This window comes from Aquarana catesbeiana, linkage group LG12, assembly GCF_042186555.1.
Source record: "Aquarana catesbeiana isolate 2022-GZ linkage group LG12, ASM4218655v1, whole genome shotgun sequence".
NCBI lineage: Eukaryota > Metazoa > Chordata > Amphibia > Anura > Ranidae > Aquarana > Aquarana catesbeiana.
Window position 1 is genome coordinate 222,925,667 of NC_133335.1, and position 24,231 is coordinate 222,949,897.

Sequence of the window (24,231 nt, forward strand, 5' to 3'; positions counted from 1 at the left end):
ACGTCCTCCTCTGTGCACGCGCACCCTGCAGGGTGCGCGGTGTGCGCGCTGTGATCACTGAGTCACGGAGACTCGGATGATCACAGATCCGAGTAAGGGGCCGGTCACGGCCCCTTACCATGTGATCAGTTGTCAGCCAATGACAGCTGATCACATGATGTAAACAAAAGCTCGGTGATCGGTTTTGTTTTCTCCTCAAAAAGCCGATCACCGGCTTATATCAAAGGGACATCGGTCCCGAAGAGGAAGGAGGCACATATGCCTCATCTGTGCCTGCAAGTGCCATCTGTCATTGCCACCTGCCAGTGCCCACAGTGCTACCTATCAATGCCCACCAGTGGTGCCAATCAGTGCCACCCTAGCAGTGCTGCCATCAATCAGTGCCCATCACTGCCACCTATCGGTGCCCATCAGTGCCGCCTCATCAGCGTACATCCACGAAGGAGAAAAATTACCTGTTTGCAAAATTTTATAAAATATATATATATATAAAATATAAAAAAAATATAATTTTTTTTTTTTTTTAAATTCTGTCTTTTTCAATTTTTTTTAACAAAAACTAAAAACCGCAGAGGTGATCAAATACCATCAAAAGAAAGCTCTATTTGTGGGAAAAAAATGATAAAAATTTTATTTGGGTACAGGGTTGTATGACCGTGCAATTGTCGTTCAAAGTGCGACAGCGCTAAAAATTGGTCTGGACAGGAGGGGGGTTTAAGTACCCAGTAAGCAAGTGGTAAAGAGCAGCGGCTGCGATTGCCGCACTGCGCGCCCCTGGGAGCAGTCTTTCTGGTGGGCCGTCATATAACGTCCACCCAGAACAACGGCAGGCAGGCGGGAAGAGGTTGAAGTGACCCATTCTCCGCCTCTTTGACAATGTCATGAAGGGGAGGGGCGAGCTATATAGGCACAATACCAGTTTTATGGGCACAAGAACATCTTTATGCTATTGGGCTCATATAGCTGCTGTTGTGCATCTATATGGGGGCAACAACATCTATATGGGCACAATAGCATAAAGATGCTATTGTGTCCATATAACTACAGTCCTATCCTATTGTGGCCATACAATGCTAGTAATGTCTGTCTCCTATTATGCCCACACTGCCCAGTGACGCTGAGCTGCAGCGCTGCTGTAAATCCCATGACTCCCATGACTTGGAGACCAGGAGGCAGAGTGATATCAACAACAGCACTGCACAGCATGCCTGAAATTCCAGCCGGAAGCCAGAACTATAGAAGAGGCATTGGCTTATGCAGCCGACAGATGCCTCTGCGGAACTGCTGCTTTGGGGGGGGGGTTGAGGATGGAACGGTCTCTCAGACAGTGTCAGTAGCGCGTCGGAGGTCACTGTCAGAGAGAGGGAGAGCAGAGCAGACTCAGAAAAAAGTCAGCAGTGGACCCTGCAAGGGCCGACCACACCTTGCCGATCCCGGGGGGCACTTGCCCACCCCCTCTTGCGGTCGCCCTTGAATAGCTAAATTTGGATACCCTTGGGGAGAATTTGAGAACTGGGCCTTTACTTTGAAGAGCGCTGCCCTGTTTGTGCATTCTCTGCAGATAATGGTGTTACTGTCTTAGGGGATGTAGGCAGAGAGGCTACATGAGACAGAATAAAGCTCTCCATAGCCAGTCTGCAGACTGAATAATAAAAAAAAAAAAATTAACAGATTCCCCCATTCATGCTAAACAGCATGAATACATAAATCTTCCTACCTATACCTATTGTATTCTCATGGTCGGCACCCGTGGCTGTCAGAATACCCAAACAGCAACTGCATTGATTGGATACAGGCTCTGTTCTGTCACTGAAAGGATGTTGAGCAGGAGGTGGGCACTCAACTAGTTCATAAAGAACCAGCTGAACATTTTCACAGTGTATGGCCAGCTGTATTTTCTACAGCAGTGAAATGTTCACTAGTTTCACGAATAAAACGTAATGCTGCTACTGATTCATCGCCTTGTGTCATCTCACCTCTTCTCTCCACAGCTTGGATGGATTTGCAGACGAACTGCGGCACGGTTCTTTTCTCTCGCTCACACAGATGGTGAAGGTCACAGCCGAACACTTGATCTGTGGGACAGGAAAGATGTTCAGAGAGGAGAACGCTTTGAAACTTAAGTGGGGTTCCACCCAAAAAAACAAAAATACTTAAAAAATCCTAAAAAAAAAAAAAAAAAAAACATTTGGATATATATATATATTTTTTTTTTTTACTTACCTCTAAATGCCTGTTGCTAGGGGGTCCCTCGTAGTCTGCCCCTTCCAGTGCCTGGGCTGGTGACATCACTTCCCCCTCGGCACAGGAAGGGCTCCGCTCTGCTCCCTCGCCGCTGTCAATTATCTGGGACCCATTACAGGTCCCAGGTGACTGAGCGGCCAATCACGGCGCTTGGCGCCGCTCGCGCATGCGCAGTGGGTGCCAGGCTGTGAAGCCACAGCCCGGCGCCCACAGTTGCAATGCCGGCGCCGCTGAACGGAGGGGGAGACGAGCGGGGCTTCGATCCCCTGCATCGCTGGACCCAGGGACAGGTAAGTGTCCAATTAAAAGTCAGCAGCTGCAGTATTTGTAGCTGCTGACTTTTAATTTTTCTTTTTTTTTACCCGACCCCTGGGTGGAACTCCTCTTTAGCTCTCTCACTTGGCATCATTTCTTACCTCGAATGTATCCTTTTTCTCGGAGCGACTGCAATGTGGGTCTCCTCAGCAGGAATTTCCGCAGTTTCGTTCGAACATTGCGGTCGCTGTCAGTGTTCTGTCCTGTAACATAAACCAATATCAAAGTGAACTTTCCAATTTAAAGTTGGATTTTTTTTTTATTTTTTTTTAAATAAACATGTCATACTTACCTGCAGCCCCAATCCTCTTCTTTTTGGGTGCCCTGCCGGCGGTCCTGGCTCCTGCCGGCGGTTGTGTGCCCCCAGTAGCAAGCCTCTTACAAGGGGAGCACCCGAGTAGACTCGCTCTGTAGTTGTGCTCCTGTGAACGGACACTGTCCATGCACACATGGAGCATGGCTCGGCCCCACCCCATTCCCCCCACTCTCTCCTCTTTGGCTCACTGGCCGTGATTGACAGCAGCAAAAGCCAATGGCTCCCACTGCTGTTTAAGCTATAGACCAGGGGTCTTCAAACTGCGGCCCTCCAGGTGTTCAGGAACTACAATTCCCATTATGCCTAGTCATGTCTGTGATTGTCAGAGTTTTACAATGCCTCATGGGATGCGTAGTTCTGCAACAGCTGGAGGGCCGTAGTTTGAGGATCCCTGCCATAGAGGGAAGAGAGACACAGGAGAGCTGACGCACATCGCTGGATCAACATGGGGCTCGGGTAAGTACTGTATAAGGGGCGGGGCTGCTACACGTAGAAGGTTTTTTTACCTTCATGCATTACAGTAAAAAAAACCTTCTGCCTTTAGAACCACTTTAAAGAGTTCCAGCCTGGGGGTAAAAAAAAAAGAAACGTCAGCAGCTATAAATACTGTAGCTGCTGACTTTTAATAAAGGACACTTACCTGTCCAGGAATCCCACGATGTCGGCACCCCAAGCCATCGGCCCTGGGTGCAGGCACCAGCATCTTCACTAGACTGTTTCCTTCTGCGTGTGCGCAAGTCGCACTGTGCTTTCTGAATGGTCCCACTGTCTTCTGGGACCTGTGTGTCTCCCAGAAGGCAGACGGGGGGGGGGATTGCATAGATCACTGCACAACAATTGCAGTGATCTTACCTGGAAGTGGGATCAGGTACCTGGTTTTGACAGGTATGCACTCCCCCCCCCCCCCCCCCCGACCTCAAAAAGGTGCCAAATGTGGCCGCGGAGGCGGGGGCAGAAACAAAATAAGCAGAGCTTTCCCTTTTGGATGGAGCTCCGCTTTAAGTTCCTGCAAGTAACTCTGTTTGTCCTAAAAGCCATTCCATTGTGGCTGTTGAGGCCCCTCAGTCCTATGCCCAGGCTGCTATATACAGGACCTGTTGGCCTAGCACTAAGCTTCACCCCCATGACATTCCACTGTCCAATCAGAATCTGCTGACCAATGACAGTATGACATTTGATAGACAGGGTGGGAGCATGGTGACAACCAGTGTTTAGTGTCAACTTGGGGAGAAGTCAGGACACTGTATACAACCAAAAAAGGAGGGGGGAAAAAAGCGATGTGCCAGATGGCGCTTAAATTATGCAAGCCTGTTGAGGCATGTGCATTATACAGCCTTTGCCTAGGATCTGGGGGCTCCAACCAGGCACTAAAGGCCTAATTTGTTAGTTTATACCAGGGCTTCTCAACAAGGGTTTCTCCAGAGGTTGCTTGGGGCAACCTGGAGCAATTTCTGCCTCTCAGATAAGTTCCTGCTGACACAATAGAACTATTTAGCCATCTATAAGGGGGTCATTCTTCCCCATAACTACAAGTATTGGAGCATTCTTCCCGCTGACCATTACACTAATGTATCAGGAGTTGTAGATATAGTAATTTATAGCAGGGGTTCCTTGAGACTGGAAAATTATTTCAAGGTTTCCCCACTATTGAAAAGGTTGAGAAAGGCTGGCTTACACTTCTGTGGACATGATGGCCTGAGGTCTTTATTTTGGTAGCGTTCTCAAGTCAAAGATTGGTGTGGAATTTTTTTTTACCTTTTTTCTCATCTTTCATTCCCAACTTCTCTGTGGAGCCAAATTCCTGCAATGACTCCGTCTCATTCTCAGAGGTGTTCTCAGCAGACTGAAACGGATGAATATACTATCAGGAAACTCTACAGACATTTTATATTGTGAAACGTCAGTCCAGGGTGACAGACAGGAGCGTAGGATAAGAGGAAAGACGGGGGTACAAGCTGACAGGCAGAAAAGAGTGCAGGGTGACAGGCTGTCATGGATATATGAAGGTCAGGGGTGCAGGGTGACAGGCTGTCATGGATATATGAAGGTCAGGGGTGCAGGTTGACAGGCTGTCAGGGATACAGGAAAGTCAGGGGTGCAAGCTGACATGCATGCAGGATGACAGGCTGTCAGGTGCAGGGGGAAGGCAGAAAGAAGAATGGGGTGACAATAGGGGGTACAGGTTGACAGGTAGATAGGCATAAAGTTCGACAGAGTTAGCACGGTGATGGTTATGACAGAAATACATCAGAAGGGCTGCCATAATGAGGAATACTTACCATGCGTGCATCTTTGCCAATACATTTATTTATTGTGGTGAACCAGTCGCCTACGAGCGTATCGGATTCATGGTGAATCAGATACTCTGAGCCATCTTGGGTTTTTAACTGAAAGATGAAAACAATTTTTGTTTTTTTAATAGACCATAAATAGAGGAGACAGAACATTCCAACTGAAAAACACCCATAGAAACACTTCACAATAAATGTTCTGGTACAGAGACACCTATGTCTGGCCGTCCCAGGTCATGGTCCACATCTGTCTACTATTTTTTTTCTATGAGCTCTGCTTTGTGCTCTCACCTCTACACGAAACAATAGCACATTGAGGTGTCCGTTTATGAAGCAGTGAAATCTATTCACTGCTTCGTTCTCCGGCATTCACAGTGAAGATCTTTCTCCTCTGTGTGCCAGTTTATGAAGCCTTGTAGATCGCTTCACCTTTGGAGGAGTGAAGAGATCTACAAATGCTTCAAACAGTGGAGAACGGCCCCTGATACTGGAATCTCGTGAGACTTTACGAGATTACAGCACCAGAAATACAGAGATGTCAGTTTATTAAGCAGTGATAAATTATCACCGCTCAATACACGGACGATTAATGTTAATAAAATAATGAGTCCCTCTACATTATATACATGTATATACACACACACACATATATATATACACATATACACATTATATGTATATATGCATATATATGTATACACATAAATATGACAGGGGGACATGCTTACAGTGTTGGGGGGTCTGAACGAGGCATAAGGAAGTTAAAAATCTTCCTCCTTCCCCCTCAGATCCCCCCAGATTTCCTCTTCACTCCCCGATTCACCACCTCTGAGCTGGTGAACCTGGGAGTGTGAATTCTGACTCAGATCGCCAGTGAAGCGGTGAGATCACTGCTTCATAAACTGGCCGTTACTGTGTCATTCAATGAGGATTCTCCGTGTGTAGAGATAATTGGCGGGAGAACAAGTTCAAACATGTTCTCCCCCAATTATCACTGTTTCATAAACTGTTTATGGACTGTGATCAGCGGCGATCCTCGGGATCACCACTGATCACTGCTTCATAAACGGACACCTGAGAGTTCAAGGAGAAAAGGAATTCAAGTCCCAATCTTGCTTCTCAGGTTCTCCTCCGCTCTGGATTCCAGTTAGAAAAGAGCTCATCCATCTTAGCCAGTATAGCGGAGATAAAACACCAAACCGCACTCCAGAAAATTAGGTTTAATCAACTTCTGACTATACCCACCCTAGGCCACACCACACTGACACATTTCACCCTGACTGGACTTATCTGTCCAAGCTGGGTAAAATGCATCAGAAGGGGCATGGCCTAGGACGGGGACTTTGTCGGAAGTCGGTTACATTGATTAAACCCAACAGGATGGCTTTTATGGAGTGTGGTTTGGTGTTTTACCAATGCACATTGACAGTTATTTTATCATTGTGTGGAGCACTCACCTCCATCACATGCTTCTTGCTGGACTTCTCCTTGCTGGCCCAGCTAAGAGATGCCCCATGCAGCTTGACAGTGTGCTCTGGGCTGCTCATCAGAGACGACTGTTTCTGAAATGACAGAAGAATCCATTTCATATATAATATCACAGGACACCAATAACATCACAGAATATTAGAAGATACCACAGAACACCAATACCTCACTAACGACTTACTAACTGCTAAAACAAAAGGCCACTAACTCCATATTCTTACTCCTAGACCTCTCTGTTAGCTTTGATACAGTTGACCACTCGATCCTCTTCAAAAAAAAACTTCACTCTCTTGGCCCCCATGACTCTGCTCTTTGCTGGTTCTCCTCTTACCAATCTCACCACACCTATTGTGTCACTTCCAACTCTACATCCTCCTCTCCTCTTTTCGAAGGAGTCCCCCAAGCTTCCATGCTTGGAAGTCTTCTATTTTCTATCCACATCTCCTTCCCTGGGTCAGCTGATGACTTCAAAAAAACATTTCTATGCTGACAACACTCAAATCTCTCTCTTTCTACCTTTCTGCTCACCCATGTAGTCTCCTTGCTCCTTTTTTACTAGCTGACATATCTGTATAGATGTCACACCACTTCCTCAAACTCAATCTTTCCAAAACTGAGCTTATATTTCCTCCCCCCCCCCCCCATGCCTCCTCTCCATTGAGATTAATAGCACAACTACTGGACCCTCACTTTAGCCCATGGTTTTAGGTGTAATCCTGGACTCTAAACTCTCCTTTCGTCCCCACATCCAATCATTGTCCAAATCATGCCACATTAACCTCCGTAACAAAATATGCCCTTTCTTGATCCAATGGCACCCCAAGAATCACTCTCTGGTCATCTCTCATCTCGACTTTTGCAACTTCCTCCTCATTGACTAACCTTTACATAGGCTATCCTCCTTTCAATCCATTATGATTGCTGCTGCCAGATCCATCCACCTTACCAACCATTTGGTGTCTGCTACTCCTTTTTGCCAATCTTTTCACTGGCTTTGACTCGCCCAACAAATAAAATTCAAAATACTGACAACAACATACAAAGCCATCCAAGCTTCATCATCAACCTCATCTCAAAATATCTGCCAAACCATTCTCTTCACTCCTGGATCAATAATGATGGTCCTATACTGTGAGCGGGTCACTGGGTAAATAACCCTGTTGAGGGTTCTGTACCATGAGCATTATGAGTGGGTTCTGTGATGCGTGCGGGTCACTGGATCAATAATTAGGGTGTGAGGAGACAAATCCCTATGAATTATACCCAGACTATGGGTGTCACATGACTGTATTGCAATCAACAGTCAGAGGGACAAGGGTCTCGCAATTCCCCAGCAAAGTAATCATATGAACACCTTTCCTGAGACAGTACTGGAAATTTCTGTAACGTCAACACGCCACAACTACAGAATACGAAACAAAATCTGTGCCCACATTGCCTCCTGCAGTCATTTATGAGACACGGTTTTGTAACAAGGTGATATAACAGAGAAGTGATCTCACATGTATCTGCATATTTTACATGCCTTCCAGTGCGTGTTTTTTTTTTTTTTGGCCCATTTAATATTGCAGTACATAACGTGTTGCAACATTCGGCACTGCAATGTTTTGTTTTTTTGCAGGGTATTGGTGTGAACCGGCACCACTGAAAACAAGGCTATGAGCCCTGTCCTTGTCTTGGGACTAAATAATGCAGCCTAGCACAGGTGGTGTGAAGGAACCCTTCTGGTCACATACTCTAAACATGGTGACCTTTATCCTTGTCAATTAAATGTAATAAAAAGAAAAAGACTGGGCAGAGCTTATCTCAAAACAGGTTCTACAACATCCCCTCCCAAGATTTGATTGTGTTTACATCATTCCAGCAAGGTGAGCAGCTTTCACTACCATAATACACGTGACCGGGACTGGGCACTCTACTGGGAATGCTGGTATCGCATTCCTGTCAATGACATTTCTACTAGGAATGAAAGGAGGATGAGGGAAAAACCAAGAGAACCTTAGACAGTCCTACACATTGAACTGTGATTTGTTCTCCGACAGACAAAGCTGTTCTGAGATTCCTGCTTTTTTCTGATGTTCCTGACCTAGAATTCACACACCTCAATATAGAGAGGCGCTGGTTCTGGTCTCCATTTCCATGGAGAAAAATTGTGCAAATTGGAGAAAAAGGAAAACTGTGGGTGAAGGTATCTTCCATTGTACTGCCACGATGGCCATTAGAACCGCTAATAGTTGTCTTTTTTTTATGTTATTAAAGTAGAATTTTAGAATAGATCATCATTAAATGTATTTTAAAATACTACTACTTTAACAGTTTTTAAAGTGAAACTAAACCCTCCTATCCTTTTTTTTTTGCCAAGGAAGCTGCCATCTTGGCTTCTGTTTGATGCTGCACATGTGATCATTTATGACAACAGCCATTGGATGGTTTGGCATGTTGATTGAAAGCAATTGTGACAGTTACATTCCCGACATGCCAGGAATAACTGTTGTTTGGAAATGTTAAAGCGATGCGTTTAGCTCCGCTTTAACCAGTAAGGCTCCATTCACATATATGCGAACTGGATGCGTTTGAAGCCCATCTGATTCGCATGACGTGAATCGAGCCACCTTTCTTTGGAGCCGGTTTACATATATGCGGTGCAGCAGCGGTACTGATTTTCTGAGCACTGCGGTGCGATTCACATGCAAATTCCAGGCCCATTTGTCTTCTATGGGATCACATCTGATCAGTTTGAAACACAAATCCTATCCGAAAAAACCTTTCAGGTCTGGTACGTTTTTTTCTTTTTTAGCAGGAACTCCACGCCCCCCCCCCCAAAAAAAAGGCATGGGGTCCACAGGCCCTCAACATGGCCCCCCCCCATGTTGATGGGGACAAGGGCCTCTTCCCCACAACCCCGGCCAGTGGTTTTGTGGTCTACAGGCAGGGGGGCTTATCGGAATCTGGAAGGCCCCTTTAACAAGGGAGCCCCCCCATGTGAATGAGTATGGGGTACATTGTACCCCTACTCATTCACCAAAGAAAGTGTCAAAAAGAAATCAACACAGAGACTGTTTTTGACAATTCCTTTATAAAAAAAAAAAAATCAATGTCGCCTGGTGTAGATCCATCGTCAATCACGATACCCATCGCCATGGAAGAAAAAAAAAAAAAAAGGAAAAAAAGCTCCGCTCGCGCCAAAGGCTTTCACTGTCTGACAGTTCTTAAATAGCTAAGGAGCGGGGCCACCCGGCGACGTCACCTGGTGGCACAACCTCCTTGTGACATCACCGACCCAGCATGCACCGGTCAATGATGTCACAAGGGGGCGGTGCCCTGGCACCCAGAAGTAGCCATGGAGAAGATGGCAGCGACTGGCGAGGGGTGCAAAATTCCGCACCTCTGGAATGCGGAGGAGAGTATTTCTGGGGGTTTAGTTCCGCTTTAAGAACATCTTTAGACTTATCTTCTAAAAACTTTCTGTACAGCAGAATCAGACTGCATTTGGATGGTTCTACTATGAAACAACAGACTGAAATGAAAGGGCTGCCAATCTAAAAAAAAAAAAAAAAATAAAAATATCAGGCACCGGGGACTAGATGAGGGAGGAGTTTATGCCCTGGGTCTGTAGAGGGAGGGGATTAGGTAGATAGCATAGGGACAGCACACCCATAATTAACACTTTAGGTCTCACCTTTTCTATTTATTCAGTTTTAGATGGCCTGGGTTTCATTAAAAAGTCTTGCTATTTTAAAACTATAATATCCTTTTGATTTGAATGTGGGCGATTGTTTCACTCTTGAATATTATATCAACGTTTGCTATGGGCAGCTCACAAATATGTTCTGATTTTCGAGTTGGTCATTAAAAATAAATGGTATGCTTCATTGCAGTGTCTTCTCTTGCCCTGGCTAACGAAAGTGCACACCCACCAGGGATCCTGCCATGGGGGCAAGAGGACAATCAAGCACATCTGACTTTTTTTATCATGTGTACCTGGTAAAGCTCAAAAGGAAGTGCTACAGTCTTATCTATCAGGTAACCTTTGAACAACCTTCCCACTTAGCTTCTTTAGTATGAATAATAAAAATTTATAAGTTACAGAGTCAACACTGTGCCTTGTAAAGATCACTGTGCAGTATCGGGTGCAGTACTGCCGGCAGACATTGGGTGGCAGAACATTTGCCAACCATCATACTGTCCCTCTGTTATGAATCTGCGGTCTCGTTATGATTGAGCCATTAAAAGGTGCTTTACATACCGATAACAAGTGATAAACCTCACAGTGATTAATAAAGGTATTTACAATGTAATACTAAAGGTGCTCCGCTCAGCACACTAGAAATCTTTGCTTTGGGTGCTCCAGAAGTGCTTTCTGTCTTTCTCCCCTCCCGCTGTATAGCACACCATATTTTCCCCCAGACATACATACCCCGTTTCCCTGAAAATAAGACCTAGCGTGATTGTCGGTGATGGCTGCAATATAAGCCCTACCCCCCAAATAAGCCCTAGTTAAAGTCCTTGTAGGTCTTATTTTCAGGGTAGGGCTTATTTTCGGGGAAACAGGGTAGGGCTTATTTGGGGGGTAGGGCTTATATTGCAGCCATCACTGACAATCACACTAGGTCTTATTTTCGGGGAAACCGGGTACATACATCAACAGACATTTAGCATAAAGGAGTGAGACTCACCAGGCTGTTCGATGACAGGTTCTTAGCATCTTTAAAGAATGTCAGAATCCCTCCTTCCAGAACAGTCCATGAAGTGCTCCAGTTCTTGCTGTGGAGAAGAAAAACATAAAAACCTATGTATACTAATCTGAGATATGACATGGAAAATATGAGCCGGAATAGAGCTTAAACTATAACAAAGCACAAACAAACCCTAAACTCTTTTTCATTTCACTTGTTCTCCAAGTGGCTCACCGTCTTCCCACTCTCCTCCCAATACACCTGTCCCTCTTCTCTCCTCTTCTTCTTGTCCATGCCTACTCTCCTACTCCTTTGGGCATTCTTTCCATTTTCCTCCTCATCCTCTCCTGTTCTTTACTATCGTTCTTACCCTTACCTTTTCTCTGCTCTATTCCTCCTCTACACCTGCTCTGCTTCTCCTCTAGAGTTTTCCTCCTTGTCAACTTCTGCTCTCCTCATCCTCTACATGTCCTCTCGATCCTTCTCCCATTCCGTGCCGGCTCTCTCCTTTCCTTTTCTTCTACACCTCTATGCCAGCTCTCTACTCTCCTTCTCTATGATCTCTCTCCTTCTCTTTCTCTATGCCTGTTTGCTGCTCTTCTCCTCTGTGCCTATTCTCTGCTCTCCTCCTTCTCTATGCCTTCTTGCCTCTCTCATCCTAATGCCTGCTATGCATTCTCCTCCTCCATGCCTGCTCTTCTATTCTTCTAGGCTTTCTCTCCGTTTTTATCCTCCCATACACCTGCTCTCTAGGCATTCTCAGAGTTTTCCTCCTCCTCTACGCCTACTGTCCATACTCCTCTATTTATGGTTGCCACCTCATCCCTTTAAACCCGAACACATATTAATTACACAGGTTCTGTGGCTGATTAAGGTGGTAATTAAACTCACTTGGTGCCTTATCTGCATTTAATTAGCCTCAGAACCTGTGTAATTCAAAGGTGTTCGGGTTTAAAGGGATGAGGTGGCAACTCTACCTCTATTTCTGCTCTCTGTTCTCCTCATCCTCTAAACATGCTCTAAACGCCTCTCTACCTATTCTGTGCCTGCTCTCTACTCTCCTCCTCATCCTCTAAACATGCTCTAAACGCCTCTCTTCCTATTCTGTGCCTGCTCTCTACTCTCCTCCTCATCCTCTATACATGCTCTAAACGCCTCTCTTCCTATTCTGTGCCTGCTCTCTATTCCTATAGGTGTGCGCAGCCTATTGCATCAGGGTATGCACCCCAAAGCTTAAACACACATGAAGGGCACCTGCTGTCACAGGGAAGAGGCTCTGATGGTGGGAGACAGTTGATTGGGAGCCTATTACCTTACATCCTAAGTATAGGTAATGTGTTCCTACAGTTGAACCTAGCCTTTAATATAATGGGGGCATTTACACTTGCCAACGGCACCCCAACCACCCACCTGGTGCTACCCCTGGATAATTCTAATGCACATGGGGTGATTAGGGTGTGCCCAGGCACACCCGGCACACCCTGTGCGCACGCCTATGTTCCCTTCTCCTCATCCTCTATACATGCTCTCAATGCCTCTCCTCCTATTTTGCACCTGCTCTCTGCTTTTCCTAGCGCTCCACTTTCCTTCTCTACACCCTTTCCTTTTTCCCCTCTTTTCTTCGCTGCTGAGACCGTGCTTTTGGCCGCCCTCTGACTCTTCTGCTTGAGGCAACCCTGGGTCCCGAACTTGGTGGCTTTTTTTTGGTAGGCTAGCGGCCACTGTTGCTAGATCCCAAAATGTTTCTTTTTTCCATATTTCTCCACAGACTGCCCCCCCCCCCCCCCCCCCGACCTGTGCCAGGTCAGGAGCATCAGGTGGTAAATAAACCAGTACAAGCAATGACCATCAACGTAAACCAGTGCACCTGCAACCTGGGCCCCTGTTGGACAGCCCTTAGGCTCTGGTGACCCATATGGACTTTTAGTTTAACCCTCTAGGTCGCCCAGTAGACAGTTAATACTAATAAAAGTCCCTTGATCGGACCTTTAAATTACAGAAATAAATAATATTATATAAAAGTGATCTTGCGCTGTCAAATCTATTCACACATAATAAAGTTGCTTAAACGTGTATAAAGTGCATAACAATAAATTACATCACAATAAAGTGTATATAATAAAATCGAAAACAAGTGATGAATAATAGATAAATTTAAAGGTGCTCTCTATCCATAGAGTGAGAGTAAAAAATCAGAGATAAGATAAATGGAGAGCACAGTTCAAGCAGTAAAGACTGCATAAAGTGACTAGGTGAAGAAATAAATAAGCTGGCAAAAGTTCATAGATGTCCTCATAGAAGATCTCTTGATAACATCAGTCTCTCAGAACTCTCACCTTAATATGTATTAAAATAAGCATCGCTAATTGGCATCAGATTGTGGATCTGTGTACAGCGTCAGAATGAAGCCCAGATAGTCCTCGTCCATTCACCACGGCTTTGACATTTCCTCTCTGCTCCCAATATAACTCACATGCCTGTCACAATGTGCTCCACCGAGGCACGAATGACCCAGATGTGATGGATCCCTGTACTTTTTGGTAGACTAGCGGCCACTGTTGCTAGATCCAAAAATGTTTCTTTTTTCCTTTTTTCCATATTTCTCCACAGACTGCTCCCCCCCCCCCCCCGACCCGTGCCAGGTCAGGAGCATCAGGTGGAAAATAAACCAGTACAAGCATTACCCTCCACTGTACACCAGTGCACCTGCAGCCTGGGCCCCTGTTGGACAGCCCTTAGGCTCTGGTGACCCATATGGACTTATGGACTTTTAGTTTAACCCTCTAGGTCGCCCAGTAGACAGTTAATACTAATAAAAGTCCTTTGATCTGACCTTTTCCAGCCCGCACCTCTTTGTTATGGTTTTTATGCTGTACACCTGCGTCTGTGATTGTCTGTTAAGGTGTTATGCTTTTCTTCTCTACAATAAAAATTATTGTGCCAGAAAAAAAAAACCTGTGTATGGCTCTGTTAAGGTGTTATGCTTTTCTTCTCTACAATAAAAATTATTGTGCCAGAAAAAAAAAACCTGTGTATGGCTGAGATTTTTATCTCAGCAGCTGTTAAAGCGGGGGTCCACCTATCTATCGTTTTTTTTTTTTTTGAGTTCATTCACAAACTATTCTTCTCAGCATTACATACTCACATATTATGTGTAATATGTCCGCCTGTGTCAGATTTAGTTGGAAAGAATAACTTATATTATTCACTGAAGGCGGTTTCCATCTTCATTGTGGGCATTTGAAGCCCACAAGCATTTATTTCCTGGATGTGGTGAATGCTGTGCTCCCAGCATTCACCGCTCGTTCCCGCACATGCTCAGTGGCATCCTGGGAAGCCTGAGACTAGCTCCCAGGAGTCTGGGAGAGGCTAGAAACACGCCTACTCCCATGGGAGGAGAACCAGGAAGTGCAAAGAAGAATAGAAAAATAAAAAGTAATTACGGCGATTTAAATTTTTTTAAACGGCATGTCAGCATCTAGGCAAGGAAGAGAATACATACAGATATTGTTCAAAATTTGGGTGGAACCCCGCTTTAAATGACAGAGTTATTTTACTTAGCCATTGAAAGCTCCCTCTAGTGGCCAATCTGCAAATCTCTACACTTAATACAAATCACAAATTTTGAATGAGCATGCATGTGAAAATGTGAGGTCACATCAAAAAGTACTACAAAATAAGAAATGCAATATTATTTCACAACATGCGACAAAGCACAACCATTTTGACTGTATCTGTCCTTTTCACCTAGAACACAACATCCAATGACCCTATAAAATGTCTTATAGATGTAAAGGAGGGAAGAGGATTCCTGCTATTTGGATTATCAACGTCCAATAGGAGTAGGGTGACCGCATTTCCAAACTGTCATCAGGGACACCCCCTCCCCCTTCCCAAAAAATCAGCTTGTGCTGTAACAATTCACAACACAGCCTGGGCGGCGAGTGCGCTCTCTACCCAGCAGCACTGATCACACCCCCAAAAAAGGCCGCCGCATCGCCACTTTACTCACTGACAGTACTTGTCCTGTCCGGACGAGACCCGTTTTACCTTGTTCCAATGCTGGCTCTACACTGCCCTGCAGTGGTTAGACACAAGAGGCGGGATTTATGATTTCTCCAATCACAAGCAGGGGGCGGGGATTGTGCCTCTCCCGACATTCCCGGCCAAGTACTGTCAGTGAGTAAAGTGGTGAAGTGGCGTCCATTTTTGGAGGCATCAGAACGGCCCGGGGGGGGGGGGGGGTACCCGGTCTGTCCCGGATTGAAGGTGCCCGGGACAGACCTGCAAAATGCGGGACTGTCCCGAGCAAATTTGGGACACGTGATCACCCTAAACAGGAGGCAGGGCAGGCCTCATATACATGCCTTTTGGCAGCTTTTTTCCACTTCTATTGACCAGGATTCCCTCTGCTGGTCAGCTCACTCACATGCCTGCATACTAATATCTTTTTTTTTTTTTAACACAGTACAAGCAAATATGTTGGAGACATTTCAAAGTCAATGTTTGACCTATCTGCAGAGAACAATCACCATCTCTCCTCTATGTAGTCCTAATTAAAATTTGGCAGATATAGGTTTCCTAAGCACTCACCGCAGCCGTTTGCCATTCTCCGCAGTCTTGGCCTTTTGCAAAAGTCCCGCTTTTACCAGTCCTTTCATCTGGGTTATCTGGGTCATCTGGGTCATTTGTTGGGTGAGGAGGAAAAAACACAAACATTATTATTTTATAGTATAAAATCACATTCTATATTACAGAGGGGGTATAATTCTCTGTAGGATGCTCTATAACAGAGGGGGGTATTACAGCTCTATAATAAGAGGGTATAATGGTCTATAATAGAGAGAGTATATTTCGCTATAACACAGGGGTCTAATGTTCCATAACAAAAGGGGTATGATGCCCTATAACACTGGGGTATAATGCTCTGTAACAACAGGTATAGTGCTCTATAGCAGAAGGGTTTAATATGCTTTATAACAGAGGGAGTATAAGTCTTTCAAAGAGAGTGGGTATAATGTGAATCTATACAAAGCTAAGGGATGCCACTCCAAGCTCCTGTCAGTCTTCGTCCTCCATGATCAAGCCCCGTGGGAGGGGCAAAACGCGTTGGGGGGGGGGGGGGGGGCATGGCCTGGACGGCATTTGTGCTAAGACTGCTCTTACTATTCACCCAGGATTTTGTGAAGTGTGCAGTGCTAAGGACCATTCCTTTCTTTGCTTAGAGGGGATATAATGCTCTATAACAAAGGGAATATATTGATCAATATCCGAGGGGTCATGATGCTCTATAAGAGAGCGAGTATAATACTCCATAACAGAGGAGGTATAGTAAGCTAGAATGGATTTTAGTTGCTGTGAATCTGAAAAAAGATCAGCTTGACTGAGCACATAGCCTGGAGGTTAGGAGCGACAACACAAATACGAGGCTTCTGAGACAGGAGTTTCCTTTCTTTAACAATGTATGGAAGGGCACTGAGAATAAAGTCACAGTAATAGTAGAATACAGTCTAACTCTATGAAGGGTTAGGTCACCTCCCCCTCGGTCCCCACTGTACTTACCTCTGGGGCTGCTGGGCTGTCTGTGTAGCTGGTCCAGCAGTCCAGGAATATGAAATCCCCACTGTTCTCTGTCAGTGCTTCCAGGATGGACCAGATCGATTCCGATTGGTCAGCACCATCACTGTGAGCCAATCGGACTTGTGCCGAAGGTGCTGATGGAGAAAAGGAAGAGCAGGGATTTCACATCCCCGGACTGCTACTGCTACAGAGAGCTCCAGAGGTAAGTACAGTGGGGACCGGGGGGGTAGGGGTGGGGAGATGTTGTCCAGCGTTACACCATGCCTAGCAATCTATCTTCTACATTTGCTAAACAATACAAAAACGAAGTCAATCAAAAACAGGAGATACACTTAATGGATAACAAACTGCCCTTCGGCGTCCTCACTGACCACCATATGGACTTTGTCTCCACATTCAGTTCCAACATTACCATATTATTATTTTAAACTTCCGCTTTTTTCTTTTCATGATAAGTAATGATGTAAGGGAACCCGCAACTTCTCCACAGCTGTAGTAGCCCCACAGAAACATTTGGTGCTTTTATTCGGAATGGTGACACTCAGGGCTTTTTTTCCTCAGAGAATAGGTGCAGGAACTCCCCCTTTCTGAGTCACCCCTTTTCTACCCACCTCCGAGCACCCTCTACCTTACCTCCCATTACTGCCCTTTTAGAGAATACAGAATCAAGTATCATTCCAGCCAGCAACAATAGTCCCCTTCCTCAACAGTAGAACTCTCTCAGCCATAACTGACCCCTCAGCGATATAAGACCCACCCCCAGCAACAATAGGTCCCCCATCAGTAAGAATAGACCCCCCTGCAAAATCAGATCCCCTCCAGGTAGAATAGATCCCTCAGCAGCCAGCATCAATAGACCCTGCAGCACACCCCAGCACCCTTTACTATTACATAAAGTCAGTGCTGGAGGTGCCGGAACTGCGTTCCCCCGCGCTCCCGCTGAAAAAAAGCCCTGGTGACACTTATGTGACCCTCTCCTGGAGGGGTAACGGATTTCCATGGCTGCCTCAGCATGGCGATCTATGCAGACATGAGGGATGGACAAGGTGCAAATAATTGGAAGTGTGCGCCAGTGTTCCCACCTCTGTCTCTTTCTGCGGAGCGTAGATCGGATGGTTGTTCCTCCAGCCTGTAATGGGCAGACTGTTCTGATTGGCGTCACTGTGCCCTCTCTGGAATTCAGGAGATCCGAGCTGTGGGCGAGAGAAGGTGGTAAAGAGAACCAGAAAGACGGAGGATGACGGCTTAAAGTGCATTTCCACTTTTGCAAAAAAAATTGGGATAACACCTATTTTATAATTGATACATGTTCCCATTCATATAGCATAACTTTACGACCTTGTTCATGAGGGCATATCTAAGCGTACATCCATCGAAGGGTGCATTCGGAGAAATGCATTCGCACCTACATGGCTGCCACATTGAGACCAGTGGCTGTGTCGGTGCAGCCGCTTCATCCCAATGGGCATGAATGCAATTGCCCATCCCTTGCAGGCAAACGCAGCCTTTTTGCACAAAGTTATGCTTAAGTTCGCCCGTGTAAATGAGGCCTTAAAATTATTTTAAATGTCTGCTTATCATTATTGCTGTTCAAATATGTATCATCACTTCCTTTTTATTATTTTAGCAACCCTACTGCTGTTGGATGGCCCCCTTACCCTACCATCTAGTGGGCTCCCCCTTCCCCCTACTGGTTGTCACTTCCCCCCCACTCCTTGTGGATGGACTCTTCCCCTACCTGCTAAGGGATGCCCCCTCGCCAACCCCCTGGTGTTTGACTCCTTTTCCTATTCCCTGGTAAATGTCCCTTCCCCTACCCTCTGGTGGACAGCACCTTCCTCTGTCTCTAGCAGACAATCCTTCCCTTACCTTCCTGGTGGATAGCACCAAACCCTATCCCTAGTGAATTGTGCCCCATTGTTGATGTTATTGGGAGGAATTGTGCCCCATCATTGGTGTCATTGGGTCCCATTGTTGGTGTCTGTGACAGACCTACCTAGGACAGAGGCTTTTGGAGGGGACTGAATGCCAGCCTCTTGCCAACCGATTATGGGCCCTGGCATTTGGGGGAATGGTGCTCGTTGTGAGCTGTATGCCTGGGGACCCTGGAAGTAATGTTACTTTGGATTCAAGTCCATGTCCCCCCCAAAACACAAAACTATGGGAACCCCGTTGTGCCATAATTTAGATAGTGACTGCTTCACAATGTTGGGTGTAAATATTGTGTGTTGTCTCATTGTGTTGTGTACTATTTGCTGTGCTAGTTTGGGGCGGGGCTGTATTCCAATGTTCTATTGTGTCTGTCTGCCTTGGATCACAGGATGTGTATCTCTATGGAGGGAGGGGGGATTCCTCCAACAGCTCTCCCTGCTGATAAGACGTTATATACACCTGACCTGTGTCTCCATTGTCATTGGACAGTTTAACCCGCCCTGTTTTCCAAGGGTGGGGGGAGGAAGTGTTTTGAAGTGGGATCTGTAGAACATGTTTGAATAAAGAATCATTCCTGCTTGAACCTCAAGACAGAGCCTTGCCTCGTATTTGGGGGAGAATTATTCGTATGGGTTTCTTGTTCGGCTGATTAAAGTGTTCGGTAGCTGCCTTTGTGTTCAGAAATAGAATGTCTTAAACAACTTTAACCCCTTTCATACTCGGGGTGTCGTTACAGTGTCATTGGGAGGAATTGTGCTCCATCATTGGTGTTATTGGGCCCCATTGTTGGTGTCCTTGAGAGGAACTGTACTCCATTGTTGATGTCACTGGTAGGAAGTGTGCCCTTCATTGTTGTTAGTGAATAAAATAGCACCCTCAAGGGCCACCTAAAAGCAAGCAAAGGGCCGCAGCTTGGGGACCACTGTCCTAGTGGATGAACCCTACTCCCTAGTGGAAGGTTTCTCCCTGCCTAATAAACATAAATCTTTATGTATCCTCAGTGCTAAGACCTAGTCTAGCACCAATTCTAATATAAACCTTAAAGTGCAATTCTATGCATAGACACATTTACATTCATACACACACATACGCACAATATGAATGTGTTAACTGTTTTACCTGCCAAGGATGTGTATTTCTGTGCAGCCAGGCATATGATTTTTCACACTGAGCTGCTATACTGGTGACACATGGAGCCACAGATTAAAGCAATTCAGCTACCTTTGTTACCTCGCTTGCTCCATCCTTCTCATTAGACAGTGAATCAACATCACCACCTCTGCACATTGAGCTGGAACCTGCAGGGCGTTCTCACTAACAGCTCGTTTACACTTGCAGCAAGGACTGCTGCTCCTCTGAAAAGCAGTCAGTGCTTGAATCGCTTTACAGAGGCATTTGATAGGTGGTGAGGAGGTGACATGTTGCCTCCTCTTTGCCCGTTTTAACCCTCTAAATGCAACACTACTGCACTACGTGCATTGCATGCAGTTGCAGTGCGGCTCCATTCGCTTGAATAGGTTACGTTCGGCGGACACTGGTGCGCACTGAATGAGACGGGGTAGAGTTCCACACCCCTGGCCACTGCCTTTGCAGCTTAAGCTGGAGTAGTAAAAAGCCATGTGGTTTTAATGCCCCCCCCTCCCCAATTGCAAGTGTAACCAAGCCCTCAATGAGGACCATAACCAGGCTGGCTGGCCAAGCTTACAAGTAATATAAGGTGAAAAACATTTGCAAACTGTAACTGAATGGTATTTTAAAAGCTTCAACAAAGCTTGCTGTTCACACTGCTCTTATACAAGCTGGAGCCTATGTGAAATTGGCCTTATGCCCTGTACACACAACCGGTTTTTCTGACGGAATTCCGCTCAAGCTGTCTTGCCTACACACGGGCACACCAAATTCTGACCGTCAAGAAAGCAGTGACGTACAACACGTACGACAGGACAACATGTACGACGTCTAGTACTTGCTTCAGAGCATGCGTCTTTTTGGTGCGTCGGAACAGCATACAGACGAGCGGTTTTTACGATAGTAATTTGTTCCGTCGGAAAAATATAGAACATGTTCTCTATCTAAGTCCGTTGGAATTTTCGACGGAAAAAGTACGATGGGGGCATACAGACGGTCGGAATATACGATGAAAAGCTCCCATCTGACTTTTTCTGTCGCTCGTGTGTACGCGGCATCAGGGTTAGTATTAAGTATTGGTGTTCATATAAGCAGACAAGCAGCCTAATACAATGTGAAAATCCTTATATCTTTACAGTTTGCAAATGTTATACACAGATCCTAATAGGAGTGCTGATTGCCACTTTAAACAACCTGCTAGCAGGCTTCAGCACTTCTTGAAGCTTGTGTAAAGCCTGCTGAAGCCTGTTTAAAGTGGCAATCAGCACTCCTATTACGATCGGTGAAGCCAATGTGAAACAGGCCTAATGGTTAGTATTGTGGCTAGTCATCTGGGCTTCAACAAAGCTTGCTGAAATCCCTGCAAATGTTTTGTCAAAGCTTGCTGTTCACACTGCTGTTATACAAGCTGAAGCCTATGTGAAGCTGGCCAAATAATAAAGCCAGAGCATTAGCTTTAAAAGCCAGCATTACAAGAAATCACAGATTCTGACCGGAGGTAGCGTCCACTGTGACACAGAGCCATCTGGGGAACAAAAAAAGGTATTTCCGTCCTGGTCTTGTGATTGGAGCCACTGCAATGATAGGAAACTACTCAGCAATATCTGGGATAAAGGACGGGGACCCCTCCTGCACATCATAGGAGTGTACATAGCGCTATCCTTACCGTGTCACCATTATAATTATTTGTGTAGAACTTCTGGCCATCCTTGAAATGATAGGTCCAGTCGAAACGTTGCTCTTCAGAGGGGGCACTGTAAGGTGGAGGAGGAATGTAAGGGTCTCCATAGTCGGTTTCTGGGTAATTTAGGTCTTCCTGTGGATAATCTGGATAATCTGCTTCAGGAGTCGGTGGCTGAAAACAAATAAGCAATTTATTAATCTTTATTTAGAGTGTGTACAGAATATGAATTATATATATGCAGCTAGGCAAGACCAATCACATGATGGGACAGAGGATGGGGATCAGGATCATTATTCCAGAGAGGGTCGATGAAAAAAAAAAAAGATTTTTTATTTTTTTTGATTTTTTATTTATTTATATCAATTTTTTTAGATTTTTATCAAATTTATTTTAATAAAATGCTTTTGGAGCAAAAATCTATCTAAAGATAGTTTTCTATTCAAGATACATTAATAATTTAGTTTATTCAGCATGAAATGGAGCTTAATTATGTAGCATGAGGCTGTATATTCTGCAATATTTACTCTTTTGGTAAACTCATTCAATGAATCCAAGCTCTGCAAGCTGAGATAACATGCACTGCATTGATGCATTCATACAATTTCACAGTAACCATGAGATAAGACAAAGTTCAGGAATATTCCTTTATCCCATTGTTTTTCAAATCTATGTACACTACAAACTGTATTATTGAATCGGATCTGATATCGCTGTTTTACTAACCTGACAGCTTAATATTCTAAATAAGAAACCTTTTATTTGTTTGCAAATAATAAAGATTCTAACTACCAACAAGAAGAAGTCCTTACATTTAAAGGGCACCTGTCATTTCAGATCCATCATGGCAGCGCCCGTGAACGGGCATCCACTCACCTGATGCCGCCACGTCCCTCACCTGGTTGTGTCACTGCCGCATCACCACACATCCCATTAAAGTGAATGGGACTGTCGGTGAGTCAACAGGGGGTCAGAGGAGGAGCCGCTGCGGGACAGAGATGACAGTTGCTCTTTAAAAATTATGATTTAAATCAAATCTACCCTGTCCAGAGGTCTACCTTCCTCCAGCATACAGGACCAATCACATAATGCTACAGATAATGGAAATTCAAGATACCTTCCTTCCTCCAGCATACAGGACAAGTCACATGATGGAATAGACAATGGGAATCCAGAACATACCGTATATACTCGAGTACAAGTCGAATTTTTCAGCCCTTTTTTTTGGGATGAAAGTGCCCCCCCTCGACTTGTACTCGAGTCACCTCCGTCTGTCTGCATGATCAGCGTGTCATGCAGGCAGACGGCGGCCGGCGTTTGATAATACCGTTCGGAGGATATTCCAGCTTTCAATAGCCACGCCTCCTGCTCGTCTGTGATAGGCTGAACACTCCATTTCCCAGCAGTCAGTGTACAGCCTATCACGGACATTCTCTCATCTTCGTCCGTGGTATGAGAATGTCCGTGATAGGCTGACCGCTGACTGCTGAGTGTTCTGCCTATCACAGACGAGGAGGAGGCGCGGCTTTTGAACAGTGGAATGGCCGCCGAAGTATATTATCACACGCTGATCGGAGGATGGAGATCGCTACAGGGAAGATGGAAATTGCCACAGGGAGGATGGAGATTGCCACAGGTAGGCTGCACAGGGACACAGGACACATGCACACAAGACACATGCACAGGACACAGGGACACAGGACACATGCACAGGGACACATGCACATGTACAGGACACATGCACAGGACACAGGGACACATGCACAGGACACAGGGACACAGGACACATACACATGTACAGGACACATGCACATGTACAGGACACATGCACATGTACAGGACACAGGACACGGGACACATGCACATGTACAGGACACATGCACAGGATACAGGTAGGCTGCACAGGACACAGGGAGGCATGCAGCTGCAGATGGGCATTGTTGACACTCTTTTTCCACTTACAGTAGCTGCTGCATTTCTCACCCTCGTCTTATACTCGGGTGAATAATTTTTTCCCAGTTTTTTGTGGTAAATTAGGGGCCTTGACTTATACTCGAGTATATACGGTAAACGGGAGGTCTTCCCTCCTCAAGTATACAGGGCCAGTCACGTGATGGGACAGACAATGGTAATCCGTAGCATAAACTGGAGGACTTCCCTTCTCAAGCATACAGGACCAGTCACGTGATGGGACAGACAATGGAAATCTAAAACATAACTCCAGATATCTTCTTTCCTCCATCTTACAGGACAAATCACACGGGGGACAGAAAATGGGAATCCAGAACATAATCCAGATGTCTCTTTTCCTCCAGCATATAGATCCAATTAGATGATGGGAGAAAGACAATAGGAATGTAGAACATAATACAGATGTCGCCCTCCAGCAAACAAGACCAATCACATAATGGGACAGACAATGGGAAACCCAGAACATAACTCCAGATGTCCCCCCCCCCTCCTCCATCAATCAGGACTAATCACATGACAGGACAGGACAAAGGGTATCTGAAACAGAACTCCAGAGTTCTCCTTCAGGGTTGCCAACCGTCAGTAAATTCACGGACAGTTTGTAAAATC

At 45.4% G+C, this 24,231-nt stretch overlaps 1 protein-coding gene across 5 annotated transcripts in view; it reads right to left on the reverse strand.

Annotated features, from left to right (window-relative positions):
• Window positions 1-24,231, reverse strand: part of LOC141113572 (uncharacterized) — a 119,055-nt gene that overhangs the window by 26,036 nt on the left and 68,788 nt on the right. For 4 of the 5 annotated variants that reach the window (XM_073606760.1, XM_073606757.1, XM_073606759.1 and 1 more), the window contains 10 exons: window positions 21,637-21,825; window positions 21,464-21,544; window positions 17,993-18,103; window positions 15,924-16,009; window positions 11,331-11,418; window positions 6,624-6,728; window positions 5,155-5,262; window positions 4,631-4,718; window positions 2,661-2,762; window positions 1,977-2,075 (listed from right to left, as the gene is read on the reverse strand). In XM_073606760.1, the coding sequence (XP_073462861.1) occupies window positions 1,977-2,075; window positions 2,661-2,762; window positions 4,631-4,718; window positions 5,155-5,262; window positions 6,624-6,728; window positions 11,331-11,418; window positions 15,924-16,009; window positions 17,993-18,103; window positions 21,464-21,544; window positions 21,637-21,825 (1,057 nt within the window). The remainder of the gene's footprint in view (window positions 1-1,976; window positions 2,076-2,660; window positions 2,763-4,630; window positions 4,719-5,154; window positions 5,263-6,623; window positions 6,729-11,330; window positions 11,419-15,923; window positions 16,010-17,992; window positions 18,104-21,463; window positions 21,545-21,636; window positions 21,826-24,231) is intronic. The other variant, XM_073606758.1, reaches the window with a different exon arrangement.